Genomic DNA, 20,965 nt, shown 5'->3' with positions numbered 1-20,965 from the left:
GGGAAATAAAGACATTTTAATTGCATGGGATTTCTGAATAAGTTTTCAAAGTGGGGGTAAAAAAATAGCTGTGTGCCTGGTACACAGAGAGCCCTTTCTCTTCCCCTTTGTGGCAGAGGAATCAATGGAATTCATACAAAAGAAGGAGGGGGGTGGGAAGAGAGATAGGAGATGCCTTGCTCGGTACCAGCAGGTCACAAGTCTCATGAGGCTCCAGCAGGGCTTGCAAGGAAGTTGCTGACTCTATCTCCATGTGTACCTTTTTGTTCCTTGCCTTGGATTTGCTGGTCAGTGGCATGCTGCTTTGCCTGGCTCTCCATAGAGCTTGTAGCCTACAGGAATTTGGACAGAGTGGTACAGACATCGCCGACAGAGACTCTGATCACTGACTATCCCTTTAAATGCAGTCTCATGACTTAGTCTTTACTCCACTACCTATTAAAGAAGGAGACAAGACGTTCATAGACAGCTTCCATTCAGACACACAGAAGGACACAGAAAGGCAAGACAATTTAACTGTGAGTAAATGCAAAGCATTAGAGGTGTTCTCTAGAGCAAAGGGCATGGAGAAAGATTTGTAGAAAATCCTGAGGTGAAAGAAGGTGCAGTAATTTTTAAAATATACTTGCATACAATCTTCAGAAGGTGAAATTCTGTAAGGAAAGATATTCTGTCATTTTAGCATTATTCCTTTAAATATGAACCTAAGTGTCTCTTAATATAAAGTTGACCAATGCTTGATTTCCCATAAAAATCCGACATGGTGATTTTGTGCTGCAAGCACTAGAACCTTTTGCAAATGCAACCTTATTTTCACTGGGAGAAATTTCATAGCAGGAATATCTGTGGGGGAAATTTGAAGCCAGCCTTTTGCAAACTTGGATCTAAAGCCCAGCCTGGAGCATCCGGCTAGATTTCTGCACCTCACGACGGGTGGCCTTTCTTCTGGGAGTGCTGGGGACAGAAAGGAGCTATGGGTGCTCAGCAGCATGGAGACTGCACTGAAGTGCAGTCATCATGTGTGCAGGTGACTAACTTTTTAACCAAGGGGCTCTTTGTCTCCACACAAGGGAGACAAGGCGCTCTATAATGGCCAACCATCCTGTATGCTACAGCATTCTGGAAAATTCGATCCTTGTTAGTCAATGGAGTCATCAGCATGTCCCTACGTTTATTTTCTTTTTTTTAATGACAACAGTTACTGAGTAGAACCGGACGAGTATTTTAATAGTGGTCATTACTATTGCAAGTGATATGTCAGCACTGATGGAATGAGAAAGTTTCTCAGTCAGCTCAGCCTATTACTTTTCTAAATATATCTGTGTTATTAATTGCAGGTGTGATTACCTGGTGGAGAGTGTTCCCAGCTCGCCTTCATGTTGCCCATTTCCTTCTCTGCATTTATCCTCTCTGCTTGCTTCTTAACCAAAGGAAACTGCATCTCCTATGATGAGCTGAAAGAGCTGAAAACTGAATTTGCCATCAATCTCTACCGGCATATATCTGAAGCAGAGAACAGAACCAATCTGGTAGTCTCTCCAGCAAGTGTGGCTGTTTCTTTGGAGCTGCTGCAGTTTGGAGCGCAAGGAAATACCTTTACAGAGCTGCAGGACGCCCTAGGATACAACATTCATGGTATGTACTGCTTAAAAAAAAATACTTATTGTCTTACATTTTTTAATAAATTCACAGCATAATGAGGAGACAGGAATGGGACACGTCATATTAAATTTCCATTTTCTGTCTCACTGCAAGATCTAGTTTAGGAGTGTTTTCTCCATCTTTGATAGGCAGGTATCAGCTGAACAAAGGAAACTCAAAGGAGTAGTTGATATACGTGTTATTGTTCCATTTTTTCCTGAATCAGTGCTTACTCTCTTATGGCACAAAAATACAGCTACATTTAGAAAAGCCGCTTCCATGAACAGCAGAATTGCTCCAGATTTCCTAGAGGTTCATCGTGTCCACTGTGCCCTACTGTCCCCTGTGTGCTCTGCAAAGAGGTGCCAGGCAGTGGAGAGTTGTTTTCTCTCCCATCCCATTAACAAATGAAACCTATAGAAGTTGAATTATCTTTAAGACTTATGATGTTATTACAACTGGCCAAAAAGATGAAAAGTTATCAGAAGGAGACTGGCAGACAGATACACATTGACAGATGGATGGTGCAATTGCATCTTTCCCTGAAAGCAGGCTAAAATAAAACTCACTGGGAATTTGGAAGGGATATGGGAAAGACAGATGTCTTTAAATCCAGCATTAAGGCAGCTTAATTTAAGGATGCTGTTTTCATTTCAGCTTTGGATTATCCTACCATCTCACATCACATGTCAAAAACTATTTTACATTATGGGCAGAATGTTTATGAAAAGCAGATGACTGCCTCATCTTCAAAATTTGCAGCTTATATACAAGACTTATGTATAGACGTGACACTGCTATTTCTCAGCATAAAATTCACTTTCAGGGTATGAAAACTAAAGATAAAACCTACAGTAATTTCATCTTCCTGTGCTGTAACCTGACTTAGTTACCATCACCATTCTGTATAAGATTAATATTCGAAAACCAACACAGCAGTAGGAGCTAACTCTAGCTGATAAATAGAGATACAGCTATCAGCTACATGAACTGCCATAGGAACAGTGCATCTATATTATGAGCAGCTGATACAATGAACTCTTGCCTATAATACTCCTATTTCTGTAAATTCAGTTCCTAAACAACATTAATTCATACAAGGATTATACCTTGCTTGATACTTCTGGTCATTAGGGGCTCAGTTATTAAGAAAGAACCTTAAAGAATAACATTTCACAGTGAAATTCAAGCACAGATCTCCACAGAAAATGTAACAAAGAGAAGTGCAGAGGCTGTCAATGACTTGCTAGGTCTTTTATGTTCTCATGTGGCACATCATAGCAGGGAGACATTATATCTCCATTTTAGCTGTCTGTGGCACGAGCCACATGAGCTTTTGCTTTCAGTAATATTAATGCAGTAATGTGAAAATAAAGTAGAATGGGATCTATTGCTATTGGTTATAACAGCATATTTCCAGTAATGGGGAAGGAAACCACTTCCTCAAATGGTCTAAATCAAATAAATAAGTAAAATAAATAAACCAAATATTGAGATGAAATTTCCTATCAGATGAGTAAAACCAAATTATATAGGTATGCATATGTGATAAAATCCCTTTCTTCAACTTAATGTTTGTATTAATGTTTTTGTTGGTCTGCCCTAAACAATAATGAAGGATGAGGTTAAAACCTTAGCAGGTTGAAAACAATGAAAACATTGATGGTTTATTCACTGTTCACAGAGAATCTGCTCTTACATGCACTTGTAATCTTCTTTCAATGTTTGGAAGATTTGTTCACTTTTATTCTAATACTAAGAAAAACAATGCATAAGGGGATGTATCTGTAGACAGAACAAACAAAATGACATGCTTTAAAATGCTTTCTCCTAGCTGATTTATTTTATTAACAATAGAGTATTTTAAAGCAATTTTGAGCTCTTCTCCAAGTAAGAATTCAGGACTTTGGTTAGCTAAGCACTTTGGGGAACTTACAAGTCTGGGATACCACCCCTCACATCCACATCTACTTCCAGTTTACCATCCTTGATTTCTCACATCTTCCAGAGTGCTCGCCAGATGCTCCCACACTAAAGCAGAACGCACAAGGAAAGCACTTTACACCTCAGACTATGTGAGTTTTCTAGACATCTGTTCAAGGAGTTCAGTATTTTACCCCTTATAGAGTGATAGATCCAAATTTTAATACCAAACTTCCCATAGGTGATTAGTCTTCCTCCAGGTTAGCTACTTAAAGTAGTATTATTAGGTCAGAAAACACACGCTGGATTCTCAGGTGGTAAAAATCAATAGATGTGCAACTCTCTTTTGCCCCATGAAGAATCTGAAACAATGCAGTAAAAGCGTCCTGATGACCTGTCTGGCAGCTGGAGTCTCATGGTTATCCTGCCCTTGACCTGAGACCCTTAATTTGATCAGCCTGGGACAGGTCAGTCCATGTGGGATTCACTTCCCTGGTTAGCCACCCCAAAACACCCACATCCCAGATGGCAGTCCTGACTTCCCTCCTGTTCTGCCCACATCCACAGGTGACTGGAGAAACTGAGTGATCACTCCCTTTGCCTAAAGCCTCTTGACTCAAAACTAAGAGATTTCCAACCAGCCATAATGGCGAGCTCAGCCATGACCATGGAGAGCCAGATACCTATGAGCTGCCCAGGGCATTCCAGGGTTTCAAGCCAAAGCAGAGGAGCATCTGAGCCAAGTACCACAGCAAGGGACACAATACTAACCCACCTTGAAAATGGTGGCAAGGAATTCATGTACAACAGTGAGCTACTGAGGTTTCACATAGATATTGGGGCACTAGGTGGTGAAATCCGAAAGTTCCTGGTGGTCCCACAAAGCCAAAAGGCACTGATGTCTTGCTAAAGAAAAGTAGTACTCCAGACATTTCCCAGTCCTCATTGAAAACTTAGTTATAGAATGAGGAACTTGTTGAAAATGTCTTAAAGGCAAGTAGCAATCTCAACAAGACTTTTATTATCTGGACGTAGGCAAGTCTCCTCCAAAATACAACAAGATATATAGGAAAGGGGCTGAACTGCAAACACAGGAAGTTTGAGGAGATTTGACACAGAGCACATAAACGTTGTTCAGATGGGTGAGAGTCCCAGGCCTCAGGAGGTCACTTTGGCATGAACCATTCAATCACAAATCGTTGCAACTGAGAAAAATAATGGCTCCTAAATCACCCTTCAAGGGAGTCTATGGGAACGCAGTGATTTTAAAAACACAGGATTCTCTGAGTTTGTGGGACCCATGTTCCTTCTGGGCTCACACCTCAGCCATGTATCCATCACAGAAGGCACCACCATTGAAGTACTATGAGCTTTTCAGAAACAGGAGACCAGGGCATTATTCAACTATTTCCATTAGTAGACAGCAAACTAAAGAATACACTATTGAATTTTGGAACGACACTGAGCTTGTAATTGCTACAAGCATTTTGGAGGACCAGAATAGTATTTAAAAGGATCCTGGAAAGTCATAGAAACATGTGAACTGAGTAGGATACAACTCAGTAAGGACAAGTGCAAAATTCTACATTTACAAGAAATAATCAGTCATCCAAACTGGGGAACCATGAGTCAAAAAATAGTAGTTTTTGGAAAGGATCTGAGGGATCTTAGGAATTAGAATAAAATAATATTGAATGGGAAATACAATTGTACTTGAAAAAAAAGCAGACATGGTTGTGGGTTGTATGAATAGACGAGTTGCTTCTAACACATGTGAAGCAACCATCAGTTCTGTTTAGCATTGCCAGGGCTCATCACCAATACTGGGCCAGTTTGGGACACTATCCTTCAAGAAAGAAAACAATGGCTAGGGGCCAAGGGCAGCAGAGACTAACCTGGGGCTATAAGGGAGATGCCTTTCCTGGGATAGGTGGATAATGGCAAGAGAAGGAGACAGTGGTACTGTGGCCAGTCACTGCCAGAGGTACTAGATCTCACTAACGGGAACTCAGAGAGGGCCCAAAACCAAAAAATAATGTACCTTATAAACTGTTCAGAGGTGCGTTTGCATAGAGGTGTGAACCTGATGTGAGTTCAGCTGCTTGACACATCTGCACTAGAGTGATTCCTACAGCAACATGAAGAGTGCTTTACCATGCCTAGAGCATCATTGCCCTCAACAGTAGTGCTTGACAGTAATGCTCCATAAAGTCAAGGGTGCTTCTGTGCTTTAACAATCAGAGGACACCAGTGTCAGCACTGGAGCTGAGAGCTGTGGAGCCCTGGGGCAATCCTTAACCTCAACATGATAGCTGCAGTTTCTCCCTCTCTCTTGCCTGGCAGATCAAAGCGCGCAGGACTTCTTGCGCACCGTGTATGAAGGAGTGACCGACTCGAGCCAAGGCACAGTGGTTCAGCTGGCATGTTCCTTCTTTGTGGATGCTGGCACGCAGCTCTCGCCTCACTTCACTGCACATGCCGCACGCTGGGCGAACAGCAGCCTGCAGCAAACCAACTTTACTGACCCCAACAGAACCACGGCCCAAATACAGGAATGGATCACCAGTAACCTTGCAGGTAACACAGCAACCTACAAGAATGCACATGGATAACATGTAAAATAAGAGTGATGAGAGAAACTGCATTAAACCAAGTACAGTTTTTTGCCACACTGTGTTGTCCAAACCAAGGCTGAAAGCCAGAAAACCTAATTCTTGTGCTGACATTCATTTCTAACGTAAAGAAAGAGTGGGAATAGTCTGAACCTGCGAGTATAAATTTGCAGTATCAAGCTGGTAACCAGTTGGCCTCATTCCTCTATTTTTAAAATGGCAATCCTTTGCAGTGTTTTCACTTTTAATGAGAACAGCCAAATTCCCCAGGGATGATGTTTGTGGCACTGAATGCTTTCATGGTGCTATGGGGAACATGCAGGGCCATAAGCTCAGCAGTCAGACCCTGAGTTTAAAAAGTCAAAATGGGAAATAAAAAGAATTTACTTTCCACATAAGCAAGAAAAGTAATGAAATTAAATTCGGTGTTAATGAAAAAAATAATTGAAAAAGAAAGTCCTAAGAAGCAGCAGAGCAAAGCAGTCCCTGATTTGCCTCATCAACTTATGTGAATGTTAATTTGGCCAGCAACATATGAGCTGATGTTAAATACACACATTAAAGCTGTTGAAACTAATGAAAAAAAAAAATTCTGTCCTTCTCAAATGAACACTAAGAAGTGATCCAGCTCCATGACAGAAGTGTATTGCTCTAGAAGCAGGTACTAAAATGAGAGGTCATATTGCAGTGCTCACATTGCAATATCAATGAATTAAAAGCAGATCACTCTTTCAGAAATCTTTGAGATACCCAAAGCAGGATCAGTTGAACTGACAAGTAAGCAGGAGAAGGGGAAAATTAGGATATAAGCCCCAAGTGACTTAGTTACTTCATAAAGCAGTCTGTAATCATGCCATGAGGTATTTCTGGTACTAATGATGAACACCTCTGAGATACACCTGGGCATACTTAACCTAGAACACCAGTTAGAGCCAGGGCATGGTGCTGAACACCGGGCTGCTGTCATCTGCACTGTTCAGCAAGTAGCACAGTGCTGGCACAGCTTTGACCCTCAACATTGCCCAACTCAAACTCAGTTCTGGGGAGAGCAGGGACCAGTAGGCAATCCAGATGAGGTCCATGTACATGTGGGGAGGGGAAGGTAGAGGGTTAATGGTACCTTATGAGTTTTGCCTCTTGCCCTTCGGGATGGAGAGTGGTCCCGACTTGCTTTATTTAGTCACACGGACCTGGCCTTTAGGCCTGGGCAAGTAGGACACATGTGTCCCTCTCCCTGTCTCTTTTCCGTGCAGATGGGGATGTGCGTGGCATGCTGTTGGAGACTGCTAGGTCGTCGCTCAGCCAGGTTGCCTTGGTGAGCACCATGTATTTCAGAAGCACGTGGCAAAAGAAGTTTTCCCTTATGGACACTCAGATGTTGCCTTTTACCACATCAGAGGGCTCAACCCTGAAAGTGCCCACAATGCATCATACAGCTGAAGTTAACTACGGTAACTGTCCTTAATCCAGATTTGAGCTATTGTACAACCTGGAACAGTTTTCTTTATTTATTTTCCACAAATACCACACTAAGATAGTGTTATTTTCCTAGCTTAGAGAAGTCTCAGAAGAAATCCCATCAAATGAAGAGATGACCTAGGTGGCCAACTTGACTCCTTATAATCCCAAGCATTGATTAAACAGATTCTGCATTCAGAATGGTTCCTAAAATATCTACTGTCCCTGTCCCATCCTTCACAGACCAACACCTCTTAGCGTTCCATAATAAACCTGTCAGTTGTAGCAAACAACCAAAAGGCACCAAGATAACGGACCAGGAGAAAGGAACATAAGAGACTGAGGGTACCACAGTATAAAAAGTCCTTTACAATAGCATGGAGCTTGCTAAATAAAGCTGCTTAGGAAAGGAGGACCATAGGAAGCACATTTGACCCCATGACAGAGGGGCAGTTAAGACTAAAACTATATCAAGCCAATTTGATTTGTAGGGTAAATAAAAAATTTTCTGGCCCCTCAGTCTAATCCCTGCTTGTTGTTTGAGTGTGTGAGCACCGAGGGAGGATGGCACAACCAGGAACACCAGCACTGCACACCCACCCCTGTGTCTCTAGTCACAGCCTGTTTCCAAGACTTTAGGGTAAAACTGCAGATCTTCAGGGTCAAATTCTGCAAGAAAAGATAATTTTTTATGGTGCTTAAACCAAATCAGTGGATGATTTCAGCACAGGCTTAAACCACTATAAATATAGGTCAAACTTTTAGTTTTATAATATATGAATACAGTGTAGGCTACTTTCAAAGGCTTGATGTATGTGGGTTGCTGACAAGAGGACTTATGTTGCAGGCTTAATTTTCTACCAACAGGAATTATGCTAGTTAGCTATACAATCTCTTTCAAAATATAAAAAGCTCCTTTCCCTTCTACCCTAAATTTCAGAAGTGCACTTGGGTGAAAACCTCCCTAAATTCCAAGTATAAATTTTCTCAAGACCGATTTATATCTCTTAACATCATGCCAGCTTTAAGTTAAATAGTTTCTCTTCAGCTTTGATATTTACTCCCAAACGTTATTTGCAAGTCACCAAGTTGTCTCTCAACTTCCTGTTAGATAAACTGAAGCAGCTGGCTCATCTAAGCTATTCGAAAATGAGGCTCCAATTCTCTACTAGTTCTTTTTTGCACTTTTCCAAATTTAAATCAATCTTTCTTGAGAATAAATGATCAGGAGTGTGCACAACACTTTTAATGAAGCTATATTCATGCTCGCTAAAATGATTTTAGTATTTCTATGTCTTCCTAAAAGTACCTTGCACAGTGTAGCGCAGAACCAGCTCAGGGTGGTTACTCAAGGTTGGTCCCACCTGGGCCTTTTTCCTTTCTGCATTTTTTTCCAGCTGATGAGTCCTCAAGGGGAAGGGGGGGGAATCTCTACCATTTGATTTCCACCACGCTAGTCATCATGGCAAATCACTGTCTTTGATGAAAGTCTTAGTGTGGACAATACTTTGGAAAGCCACTAGTAACTCTTTTCAACCTGGGAGCCCCTCTTTTACATTGCTTTAAGTGTCTGCTTGCTGCTTTTCTTTTCCTGCTCTAATTGCCATCACTTTTACCTGTAAATAGTGCCACAGTGAAATTATATTTGCTGTTTTATTTAAAACTAGATGGCTGGATCTATGCCTTTTTATCAAATTAGTTATTGAGCCAAAAAAGTTTATAGATTTGTTTGCTAGTTTACTTTATATTGCAATTTATCTCACTTTCTATTTCCTTCTGTGACTTGATTATTCTTTTCTCCAGAGTACTTTCTAAAACTTCCCAGATTACTTTCTTTTTCTTTATAAATGAATCCTTTTTTCCAATCATGGGAAACAACTGAATTTACAGTCTATTAAAATTTTTGCTCACTCATTTGCAATTCCAAATCCAAGTTCTTCTCATATTTTGGAGTGGCGATCATCCAGGCTCCAGATTATTATTCATCTCTCTAATGTGTGAGAACTTGTGATGTGAAGTAACGTGAACTTTGTTTCCATCTCTGGCAGTGTAATTACTCTTTTCTTTATTTCCATTAGGTACCTCACCATTATCTTTTGCTCTATCATCAGACTACTTCTTTGCCACCAGTTACAACAAATAATTGGCATGAATCTAAAAAAATATCTAATAGCTTATATGTCTTAATAGCTTATATGGTTAAAACATTTTCCTTTGCTGTGCAACAGTCACATTAAGCAGGCAGATGGCAGCTCGTTATTTCTATGCCTTTTTATCTCTAAACCATAATTCACCTGGTCAAGAAATAATTTCTTCTGCTCTTTGCAAGTTTGTCCTTACAGTTACATCTTTCTTTGTGGCATCTCTTCTTCCCAGACACTCATGGTGAGCCCACCATTGCTTCTTCCTCCTGCTGGGACTGCCAGCTCCTGACCACATTCACACCTCTGACTTGACACCCTCTGACTCCCATCCTATTTACATTTGAACCTTTTACAAGTTAAATTACCTTATTGAGGAGTGCAGTTTCCCTTTCCAAAACCCTACACCTCATCTTCCTTGTTGTTGAGCAACATGAACTACATCAACTCGATTTTTCAGTCCTGGGTGATTTTGTATCACCAGCTCACAGCAAGGGCTTTTGCTACCCATGATGTCTTGAACAGCCTGACCCTTCACTGCTTTAAGAGGTAAACAAATAGGTTTCTTGGGAACATACATGTATTTCAGAAGGATGTGGCAAAAGAAGCTCACCAAATACAGCTATTACCTTAAGAATGGACCTTTTCTCCAAACTTTCTCTTTTAGCAGAGAGAAATAAAGAAATGAGAGGTCCAAAACAACAGAAGGCAGGGGGCTGCCAATGCTTATACAAGTGGGTATAGTCAGGGAAAGCCAGTGACCAGGAATTCAGCAGCTGAACTGCATTGTCTGACCCCATATTTGCACCAGAATCCTCGCAAACTTGATGTGAAATCGTTAGTTCTGCTTATTTAACTACTTGCCTGAACACAAGAACTCCATCCTATCGTCCTTAAGTAGGTAGCTGAAGCACTAAATATTTGCACAGAAATATTAGCCAAATTAGCCAAAATACTAATCCAGCCTGAAGTATGTAAGCTTTTTGCAGCTGGAGAGACTTTTAAGGGAAGCCAAAATGAAAGGGATCATTTAAAATTTGCTGATTGTCAGGCTTGATTGAGCCAATTCAGTCTTCGTCACTAAAAGTGACAGAAACATTTCTAACAAATCAATTTGAAATAAATGCAAAAGACTGGCTCAGTATAACTAAACAGAGGCCCAAGATAACTTTCTGTCATTATTAAACAATAGTAGCTGTCTCCCACCAGGATCCAAAGCACAGAGTGAGAAAGATTAGCTGTAACCTACTATCAACTGCAACTTTTACAACATTGTTTATCCTTTTAACACTGCCACGAAGAACAAACCAGCCTGGGGATAAGTAACACTGCTCTAAGAAAATGTCAACATTACTGTTCACACACGCCTCTTAAACACTGCAGCTACTTTACATATTCATTTTTCCAAGCCATTCGTTAACAACATTTGAATTCTAATTTAGCATATGTATAATCCTTATGGGATGCTGAAAATCAGTTCAAGCAAGGAACGCTAAATGTTCTGACTCAATAACATAAAGTCTTTGATTTTCTTTCTAATTAACAAATAACCTTTGCGCAGAATGTGCTAACTTCAAAATATCAGCATGCCCGCATATTAAACCACTCATGCCCAGTGCACTACAAATGTAAATCTTCCTTGTTTGCCCATTGGAAAGCAGAACATCTTTTCCCAGCAAATGATCCACATGCTGGGAGTTAGTTTTAACAGAGCAATTCTCTCTCCATGGTGCAAGGCAGGAGGGCTCGTCTAAGAGCCTAAGATTTAATCTAGCAGAATAATCAACACTTTACGAATCCTATCTAGTCCATATCTGCAACACTAACAAATATTGTATGCTAAGTATTTGAGACATCCTACAGCTATGTACATATTGCCAAATATTTAGATATTATGAACATAAGCTACATATATTCTGTTATTTACAACCCCTGGTTCAGAAAGTGCGAGCACCTTGAAGTTACAACTACTACAGCCAGGTGAAGAAGGAGTAGACTGAGTATTTTGGATATCCTGCAGCAAAGGCAATAAGATGTTTGCTCGCAACTTGTATTAAGCTTGCATTTAACTCCTGGTCTGCTAACTAGTACTGAATGTTCCTGAAATGCTATTTATTGGATTCTCAGACAGAAAAATAAGAAGCTAAAATTGTGATAGTGGAATCTGTTCTACTGTGTAACAGAGTCCATTAGAAATGCCTGGTTAAATTGTTCTTTGAAATATGGCATTAAAATGGTACTTTAAAATGGTTATTACAAATTGTTGTATAACCAATTGCAAGTTTGGAAGCCCTACAGCTTTTACTCTTGAGACTAGTTTTTATAACCTTCATTTGATTTTGATAGATTTTTGTGCCTAGATTTTCAAAATTTATAAATATGATGCTTAAATAAGCATAAACTATTGTTTAATATAACTATTTTTTTTAAATAAGGTTAAAACTGATTTTTAAAAGTCACAAAGACAGAAACATGAGGCAAAGTAGATTTCAGTTAATTAAGTAGGATACTCCATTTTGTTTTTGTAACTTCTATCAGCACTAAAATTTTAGTGAAAGATATTATAAAATTGCATCTTTAGTTAAAGAACATGCATTGCAGGACGAGTCATCACAGTCACTGTCATTGCCTTGGTAATATTTTTTTAAACCCTGAGCAAGGAGGACAGCTATTATATGAGAAACTAATAAAATATTCATGCTCTCTTGAGGTGCTGCTTCGGCTACTATTACTTGCACTAGCACTTTTCTGCCAAGATACATACGTCTCTCTCACAATCAGCTCTGTTCAGACGAGAGACTGTTGTGAGTTAACAGCAACCTGAGCTGGCTACAAGAATCTATGTACTAGAGACAATTCCTTAAATCCTACCACAGTTGCTCTGAACTGTCTGCTGATCCTAGCTGGGGTTGTGGGTTTGGGGGGAGTTTTCCCACTTTGATGATGAAATAAGGTCTACATTTGCCCACCCACAGGCCAGTTCCAGACCGCGGCTCTGGAGGCGTTCAGTGTGGTCGAGTTACCCTTCCTGGGGGAGAAACACAGCATGTTCCTAGTGCTTCCCAGCCATAAAAGAACACCTTTGTCCCAGATTGAGTCTCACCTCTCTGCCAAAGACATAACCCTCTGGGCCAACAGCTTAAAGAGAACAAAGATGGACATTTTTCTACCTAGGTAAGCAATGTTAGCACGATAGCTTCACTACTTCAACTGTCAGAATTTCATGTGATAGCACCTTCACAAGCAATGTGTGAGCAAAATCAAGTGACATGCTTTCTGTTTTGTTATTCATCTCACGATCAGAGATGGCCTTTCTTAAGGCACAAACAGGTGAGCTGGGAATGACAAGACTTCCTGGTATGCTCTGTAATGTCTTAAAAAAATGAAGTATTGCAGTTGATCCTACAGGTTTTACTTAAAATTTGTTAGGGATTAACAATCCTTTAAAGACCTAAAAGAGATATCTTGCTGGACCTTTCCCACACTCCATTTTTCTCTTTGCTTAAGGGAGAAAAAAAATATATAACCTTGTAAATACACACTATTGTGTGTTTTTTAAACTTGTCAGTATACTACAAAAAGGCACTGTACAAAGAAGCCATGCACACCCCTACCCTTGTAGTCATTCCCATCTTTTCCATGCACAAACCAAGCTCACATCATTCATTTTCCACTTCAGTCATTTGCTGTTGTTAGCAAACACACATACCCTGGAGGTACTTTCTATCATCTATTCCACTGAAATTGCATAGCAGGAGGAAGCAAGTACAGGAGGCCTTTTGTGGCTGTACCTATTGTACGGATCAGCATGGAAGGACTTCATTACACATCTCTTACTATGCATTCATCACATTAATGAAGTCCTGAGAAACTGTTTATGCATTAATATTCTTTTTCTCCAAGCTAATCATTGGCAAACATTTCAAAGTGCCATTTGATATAGCCAAACTTGGGAAAATGCAGAGTTCATATGTCAAGAAGACTGAAAGGCAATCTGAGTGCAACAGATGGTGGTGAGGGATTCCTTCTATTAACAACTTCAGGTGAAGATGAGGTGCTTTTCTGCAAAGTACACTTAATCAGACAGCATGCACTGGTCTCATACAGGAATAGATGGATGAAATGGAAAGGCTTGAAATAAATCACATCTGTTATGCTTTTAACTCTATGAAACTACAAATCCAGCATTTAAATAAAATCTATCATAATAATTTCAGGTTCAGTATTCAAAGCCTTTTTGACCTAAAGACAGTTTTTTCTGCCTTGGGAATTAAAGACGCATTTGATCCCATCACTGCTAATTTTAAAGGCATTTCAGGTAAGAGACTTGACTAAATACAAAATGATCCTCGACCCAACAGTTGCAGACTTATACCTTTGAGTGATTTGGTAGACCTGAGTCTTCTGAATTAATTGCACTGCTTTCTCTGCGAAACTCCAAAACACAGCTTACACCTCAACTGCTCTATTCTATCAATTGATTTTATCAATTTTGCCAATTGATAAAATTTTGAGCTTTTTTGTGGAAAAGAAGAACCTGAAAAGGACAGGGTTGGTTTGGGTCTTGAGTTTACTTTTTCCTTCTGATTTCTTTAAGATTAAAACTGTCAAGATGGCATAGGCCTGAAAAATGTTTATTTATTCAGAAATTTAGGAATGCAAGTTGTACTAAAGCATCCTATTTGTGTTTTTAAATAGTCATTAAACAGTTAGGGATGCTGGACCAACAAGTCTGTATTTCAGCTCCTAACACTACAAACAGTAGTGGTATATGCCCAGGTCACGTTATCTTGCTAATCCAGTGACCAGTGGATGGAGTTATACTTTCCCTTTGCTAAAATACTGGTGTTATGACTAAACTCTTGTTTTTGGAAGCCTGAAATTCTTCTGCTCCTTGGAAAATTTTTGCCCCTATTTAATATTAAATACAAAAAGAATCCAAATTATCAATTTTCTTTCTTCTTCGACTACTTCCAGCAACACAAAGATTTTCACCTTAGTCATTTCTGCTCATAGTAAAGACTCAGAGTGGTAGCAGCCCAGAGAGCACCTTACATTCTTGTGCATGTGAGTGAATAACTGAAATTCCTTCAGTTCAAAACTTGCTCTTACAGAAAAATTACTTTCCTGAGATGAACCTCAGAAGGTACATTTCTCACGGAGTTTTTCATGCCACTTTTAAAATTGAACATAGCAGTGTTCTATTGCTATGTTCTATATCTCAGACTGCAAAGAGATGCACATTAAAATAATTTTGCTGCTCATTTTTTTGTTAAAGCCTGCTGCTTTGTTTATTGCAAACAAGTATTAATATACTGATGAAGTGTGCAAAGATGTATTTTATAAAGTTAATATCTATTTAAATAAGACACATGCTTGGAGGAAATTAACTCCATAAACAATATAATTTAGCAGCTTCCTTCCTCTGTACGCACCCTGGTAGCTTCCATCAGAGAATAAGGCTTGTAGAAGTATTTGACAAGAAAAAAAAGTCCGCCAACCTTCCCTGCTTTCTGCCCTCCACAGTCAGCTGGAGAGAAGCAGGCTTGTAATACTCAGTAGCTTTCTGAAACAGGTTTTTTTTCCAAGCTCCATTTTATGTCACAGTCCCATTGTTTCTTCCTGAAGAGTATTTTTTTCCTGTTGTTTTCCTTTCAATGGTTCCTCAGTTCTTGCCTTGTCCTCACTGTGTTAATTAGTTTCTACTTTCACCATGTAACCTTGCCTTCTACCACAATCTGGAGACCTCTCAAACTAGTATCTCCCATCCAGCATTCAGTCCACTGTTGTCCATATAGGGGAAAACCAGTTTAGGTGGTTAAAATACCTAACAGTTATATGATCCTTAGATTCTGCAGGAAAAAAGGCAAAAGCATTCTGATTATTTTTAAAAATAAGTTTGTAATGGAATTCAGAAAATAACTATTAACATGTTTTTTTTTCAGATCAAGATAGTCTTTACATTTCAGAAGCTATTCACAAAGCAGAGATTGAAATAACAGAAGATGGTACAAAGGCATCAGGAGCTACAGGTAAATCAAATATACAGACATAACTTGTCATTTCTGGAGCCTTTTACAAAACCAACTACTAGCCTTTTATTTAAAATAAAGCAAGCAAGCACGGTAGCATTTAAACGTATGCCTAATCTAAATTTAAACTTTTATATTTAACACACTTCCATTTTACCTTTGTAAATGTTCGTAAGAACCTGTAATTTTTCATCTCAGTCTAACATGTAATGGCTCTAATGAAAAACAACTTTATCAACCCAGGGAAAATTCTGTTTGAGAAAATATACCACTTATTTTTCTGTTGGTCAAATATGTTTATCCAGACCATAAAAACAAATAATGAGAAAAGCTTGGTAATATTTTACCTATAGTGCCTGAACTGCTATGAGATTTGAAGATGATCTCTTTGATAACACTAAAAGTAATGATGGGAAAGTTTTACGAAGACAGGCTTGATTCTTACATACTTTGAAGTGTGACCTTCACATGCAGTAGCTTCTGCTACAGGATCATTTCCTCATGAGCAGCTGGGGTTGGGTGAACAGGGAGATTCAGAGTAAAATCTCAGCTACAGACTACACAGCCAGTAAATTACCTTCACCAGCTGAAATCCTTCACGCAATTTACATAAAGCAGGGGAACCAAAATTAATGAGCTGTGTCTTCCTCCCTTTTTTTTAATTGGTCACATGAGCCTTATCAAAGAATGCCCCTGCTTTTCTTGTTTTGTCTTTGGAAGCCTCAGATGATCCAAGCAAGCATGGAAAGCAACTGTAATCCTAAACCCCTTCCATTCCTTCTCTGAAAAGGCTGAACTTGCCCTCAAGCCATTCAAATATCAGCACAGCAGCAGGGTGATCATTAACCACTTCACTTCTCATCTTTCTCCTTCCCTGGGCTGTGCCAACTGTAGACATGCTCCACACGCACAATGCAAATGCTGGTGGTGGTCCTTGACTGTGGATCAGGGCAAGATCTGAGTCTCTCCCACTTCTCCTCCTTGCTTCCAGGAAGGAATTCAAGAGGCACATAGAGAGAGCAGTGAACCTCACTGCAGTGTGCACATTCCCTCACTCAAATGTCCCACAGTCACAATGCCAAAAGGAACCTGAGCACACCTGAGTTGGTGTATTTATAGTATTTCTCTAGAAACAGTTTTGAATCTGACACATGTAGTACACAGGTGGGTGTACAGTGAACAGTTGACGTAACCAAGTTAACCTTTCTGCAGAGCTGTAGTTTTAAATTTTGAAAAGATTTTCCTCTCTATTACTTCTCATAATTTTTCTACTAATCCCTACACAAAATAAAAGCTTTTAGATGGCTTCAATCTGAGGGTAATAGATCTTTATCCCATTGAAACAAATGCCAAAACTCCCTTAACTCCAGTCAGACCAAACTAAGAAGCTGATTTTAAAATATGTTTGTTTACTTTAAAAGTTCTGGATCTAGTCACTTGGTGGCTTGAAAGCAAAAACAGGCACTTTTTTAATGAGCATTAAAACACTGCCTCTCAAACTAGTTTTACTGTGTCTTGAGTCTTCAAATTAATTCCATTGTTTTAACTTCTCAAAAAATAATCCAAATCTGCTGGTTTTAGCATTGGGGTGTTTTGACAATGCATTCTTAATACTACATAGCTACAAGGAATAATTTATTTAAAGAAGATGTATTTTAATAATAGCTGAGTCATCATAATTCTTAAGGATTCTTTATTTAATGTAATAATTAACCCACAAACAGAGAAGGGAAAATCAATCATAACTTGAGATTGAGGATACTTCAGTTTTGTTCAGAGCTCTGACAAGGGAAATTCCAGGATGACAGATATTTCCCTGCTCCATGTCTCCCAATTTGAAAAGGGACTACATTTGTGCCTTGCTTATCTTTATCAGAACAGCACAGCCAAGAATTGGCTAACAGGTGAGGCAATAGCATGGTATGACTTCAGAAGAGTTAGGGCTGCAACAACATCAAAAATTACATTACCTTTGAAATCCAAAGCCAGAAGGACTCACTTCAGCATCAAAATACACACAAATCACCTGCATGTAGTCTCACGACTCTGGACTCATTAATTCAGACTGATTTCACTGTTGGATAAAATTTCTGGTTTATAGTTAAAGCAGAGGAGCAACTCAAAACTCAAGGTACTAAACATCAGAGCTTGAAGGCACTGTACAGAAGATGCAAAGAAAAGGGATGCATATTACTAATGTTTTTTCTTTGTTGCATTACAGCAATGGTATTACTAAAAAGATCTCGAACACCTATTTTCAAAGCAGACCGACCCTTCACATTTTTTCTGAGACAAGCTAGTACAGGTATGCATGCTCTGCCTTTCAGGAGCAGAATTCTTCACAAGTAGCACTGAAATCAATACAAGTTCTTTCTAAATAGCCTGCCATTCTTCAATCCAGGAAATTTCATCAAACATGGGAACAGTGGGATTTGGGTTTTTAAAGCATAAAGACTATGGTTTAATTTCCTTAAAAAGAATGCACGACTCATAGAAGTCAGATTAGCCTCTTCTCTGGGTGCAGTACAAGCTCAGAGATTTCTACAACAGCTTTAGGCACTAGAAAGATCTTAAAGATTTTAAATGCCCTAGCATTAAGTACTGAACTCCACAGGGCTATTAAAATTACAAACTGGCCAGATTAACATTGGAAATAGTTAAAATAGAGATCTTTCCCTATAAATGAAACTTACTCATGCCTATACTGATAGCAAACAGACTTCTGCCAAAAAAAAAAAAAAAAAAAAAGCATTTCTTTTGCAACTGGTAACTCTTGACCACCCCCATACCCAAACAAAAAAAATCCAACCAAAAACACAAACAAAACTGCAGAGCATGTCTTGAGAGAGAAGCATCACAGTGCTCCTTTAGCTTCAGTATTATTGTCTCATTTCAGATGTCCAATCACATTATTCCAGAATCTCTGCCAAAAGAAAACACTATATAGCTCGCTGGCAATAATAAAAATTGCATTATGCACCATTTAGTAGGTATTTGCTCCTCTGAAGCATCAGGCCATCTCCAACAGCTCTTACCATTCTTAGCAATGCAGTAAATTTGCAGCTTAAATAAATCCTTCGAACCACCAAGTTTCTCTCATAAGTGGGGAACACAGTAATTTATAGGGTTCAGTAAAATACTGGGGCCTAACAAGAAGACCACAGAGAATAGTTTTCCTTATCTGCTTCCAAGCAACACACTTCTCTTAGACAGTGAATACCTGTGTACGCAATATTCTGCTTTAAAAATCCGTATCTTAACATTTCAACATCACAATGCAAGCAGCTATTTTTAAAGAGAAAAATCACTACACCTTGGTGGACATTTTGTTTTAAATATGCTTTGGCAATCATTACCAGTTAATGAACAACATTATTTTTAGTTGGCTAACGCAGAATTTAAAAAAAAAAAAAAGGCATCAATAAGCTCATCTATGAAGCCTGAGCCACAGACTCTTCAGGATTAAGAACAAACTGATTTTGGTAAATAAAATGGTTCAGTTTATAATATATGTCATATAAAGGAAGGAAATCAGATTATAAAACAAGATTTTTATGTGAAGTATAAAATACTTTCCAATCAACTCAAAATCAGAAGTACATTTCTGTACTTTTAGCTTTTTAATGGAGTAATTTTGTTTGCTCAGACTTAGTGACAATTTTTTCAGTTATGAAAAGGGGAAAGGGTAAACAAAGTAGACTGTTAGTATATTTTACCAAGCTATCCAGAGGTGCTTAAAACTCACTATGTCCATAAGTTCACAATGAATTTTTATGTAGACCAAGAGTCTTCACTGCATCAATCTTCTAGTAATAGTAGAAATATATTTTCCAAGACTTAAAATGGCATAGTTCTGCTCAAAATAATTTAAAAAGTTAAGTTTTTTAATTTGAATTTCACGTTTGAACACATTCCCTTTGAAGGACAGGCAAGGTAACAGCAATACAAACAACAACAAATCCAATGTATCTGAGGCAGTGATTTCATTCAAGGGGTTGTAATAACCTCTTCTGTAACTAAAACACCAACACAAAGCAACAAATTCAGGCTCTGTTTTCCTCAGTTCAGAAGTGATTCTTTAGCCAATGGTTTGGGGAGGTTTCAGATTTCGGCAAACTTCTAGTTTGGGCTACCAACTATTTGAAACGGTCTTTTTGCTTTTAATACAGAAATGTTCAAATTATTCTAAGACAAGGGTGCAATTGCAGTCAGTTTTTCCATATAAGCAACGAGTGATTCCATGATTTGCTAATTCCATGCTTAGTTTATGTATTTAAACTGAACTACACTTTGAAAGTGAGCCCCTAAATTGAAATAACATTAATATTGTTTTCATTTACAGGTTCAGTACTCTTTATAGGAAGAGTTACAAATCCTTCATAATAAGCACTAAACAAATAAACTGTCTTCTGTTCCTCCTATGGTGAGCTTTCCTCCAAAGAAATTAAAGGCTACATTATATGTATTTATTAAAACACTGCTTTAAGCAGTAACACTTTTGCAAGAAAAAGTGAGAGTAAGCCCTCCACTACTTTATTACACTGTACATACTGTTGGAAACTTAAAGCTGTCTAGGAATCATGAGCATCACAACTACAGCAAAGACAGTAAGCATATAAACATTTGAAAAAAAATGAACAAATTTTGCCCCCTAAATATTTAACAGTATGGGCAAACAGCTGCTACTTAACTTCATCATGGCTAAAAGCTTGACTGTTGCTGAGTATATAGGTCATCTGAATGAAAGCATCCTACAAGAAAGTTTTGTGATGTTATTTTTCAAGCACAATTTCATTTCCCTGTCCTGAAGTCAAAAGCTCAAGAATAAAATTGAAATTTAGTCTGACCCCAGACAGATATAATCCAGCTGAGATAGTAAGGTATCAAGCAAACAGCATGATGCTGTGAAAAGAAAATAGTTGACAGACTTTCACAACTGGCACAGAATCATAGAATCATCAAGGCTGGAAAAGGTGTCTAAGATTATCAAGTCCAGCCATTAGCCCAGCACTGCCAAATCCACCACTAAACCAAGTCTCTAAGCACCACATCTACACACTTTTTGAACGCTCCCAGGGATGGCCATTTCACCACTTCCCTGGGCAGCCTATTCCAGACAGAGCAGATAGGAAGCAGAAATACCCAACTCAATCAGTGA

At 38.8% G+C, this 20,965-nt stretch overlaps 1 protein-coding gene across 1 annotated transcript; it reads left to right on the top strand.

Moving 5' to 3' along the window:
• The first annotated feature begins 1,342 nt into the window (after positions 1 to 1,342).
• SERPINE3 (serpin family E member 3) lies at positions 1,343 to 20,774 on the top strand. The gene is made up of 8 exons (XM_039382901.1): positions 1,343 to 1,635; positions 5,908 to 6,141; positions 7,430 to 7,627; positions 12,751 to 12,949; positions 13,993 to 14,093; positions 15,721 to 15,807; positions 18,029 to 18,112; positions 20,150 to 20,774. The coding sequence occupies exons 1-8, from the start codon at positions 1,377 to 1,379 to the stop codon at positions 20,188 to 20,190; spliced, it is 1,203 nt and encodes a 400-aa protein (XP_039238835.1). The 5' UTR covers positions 1,343 to 1,376; the 3' UTR covers positions 20,191 to 20,774.
• Positions 20,775 to 20,965: the final 191 nt, after the last annotated feature.

The sequence above is a fragment of the Pipra filicauda genome, unplaced genomic scaffold (genome assembly GCF_003945595.2).
Source record: "Pipra filicauda isolate LSUMZ 115617 unplaced genomic scaffold, ASM394559v2 scaffold28_size6257848_pilon, whole genome shotgun sequence".
Taxonomy (NCBI): Eukaryota; Metazoa; Chordata; class Aves; order Passeriformes; family Pipridae; genus Pipra; species Pipra filicauda.
Note: the sequence above shows the minus strand (reverse complement) of the source record. Positions and strands in the feature narration are given on the sequence as shown.

Excerpts from the sequence above, each read along its gene's own strand:
- SERPINE3 (XM_039382901.1), top strand. The coding sequence starts at position 1,377 with ATGTTGCCCATTTCCTTCTCTGCATTTATCCTCTCTGCTTGCTTCTTA. Across the intron at positions 1,636-5,907 it reads CCTAGGATACAACATTCATG|ATCAAAGCGCGCAGGACTTC; the intron begins GTATGTACTGCT and ends CTTGCCTGGCAG. Across the intron at positions 7,628-12,750 it reads TACAGCTGAAGTTAACTACG|GCCAGTTCCAGACCGCGGCT; the intron begins GTAACTGTCCTT and ends GCCCACCCACAG.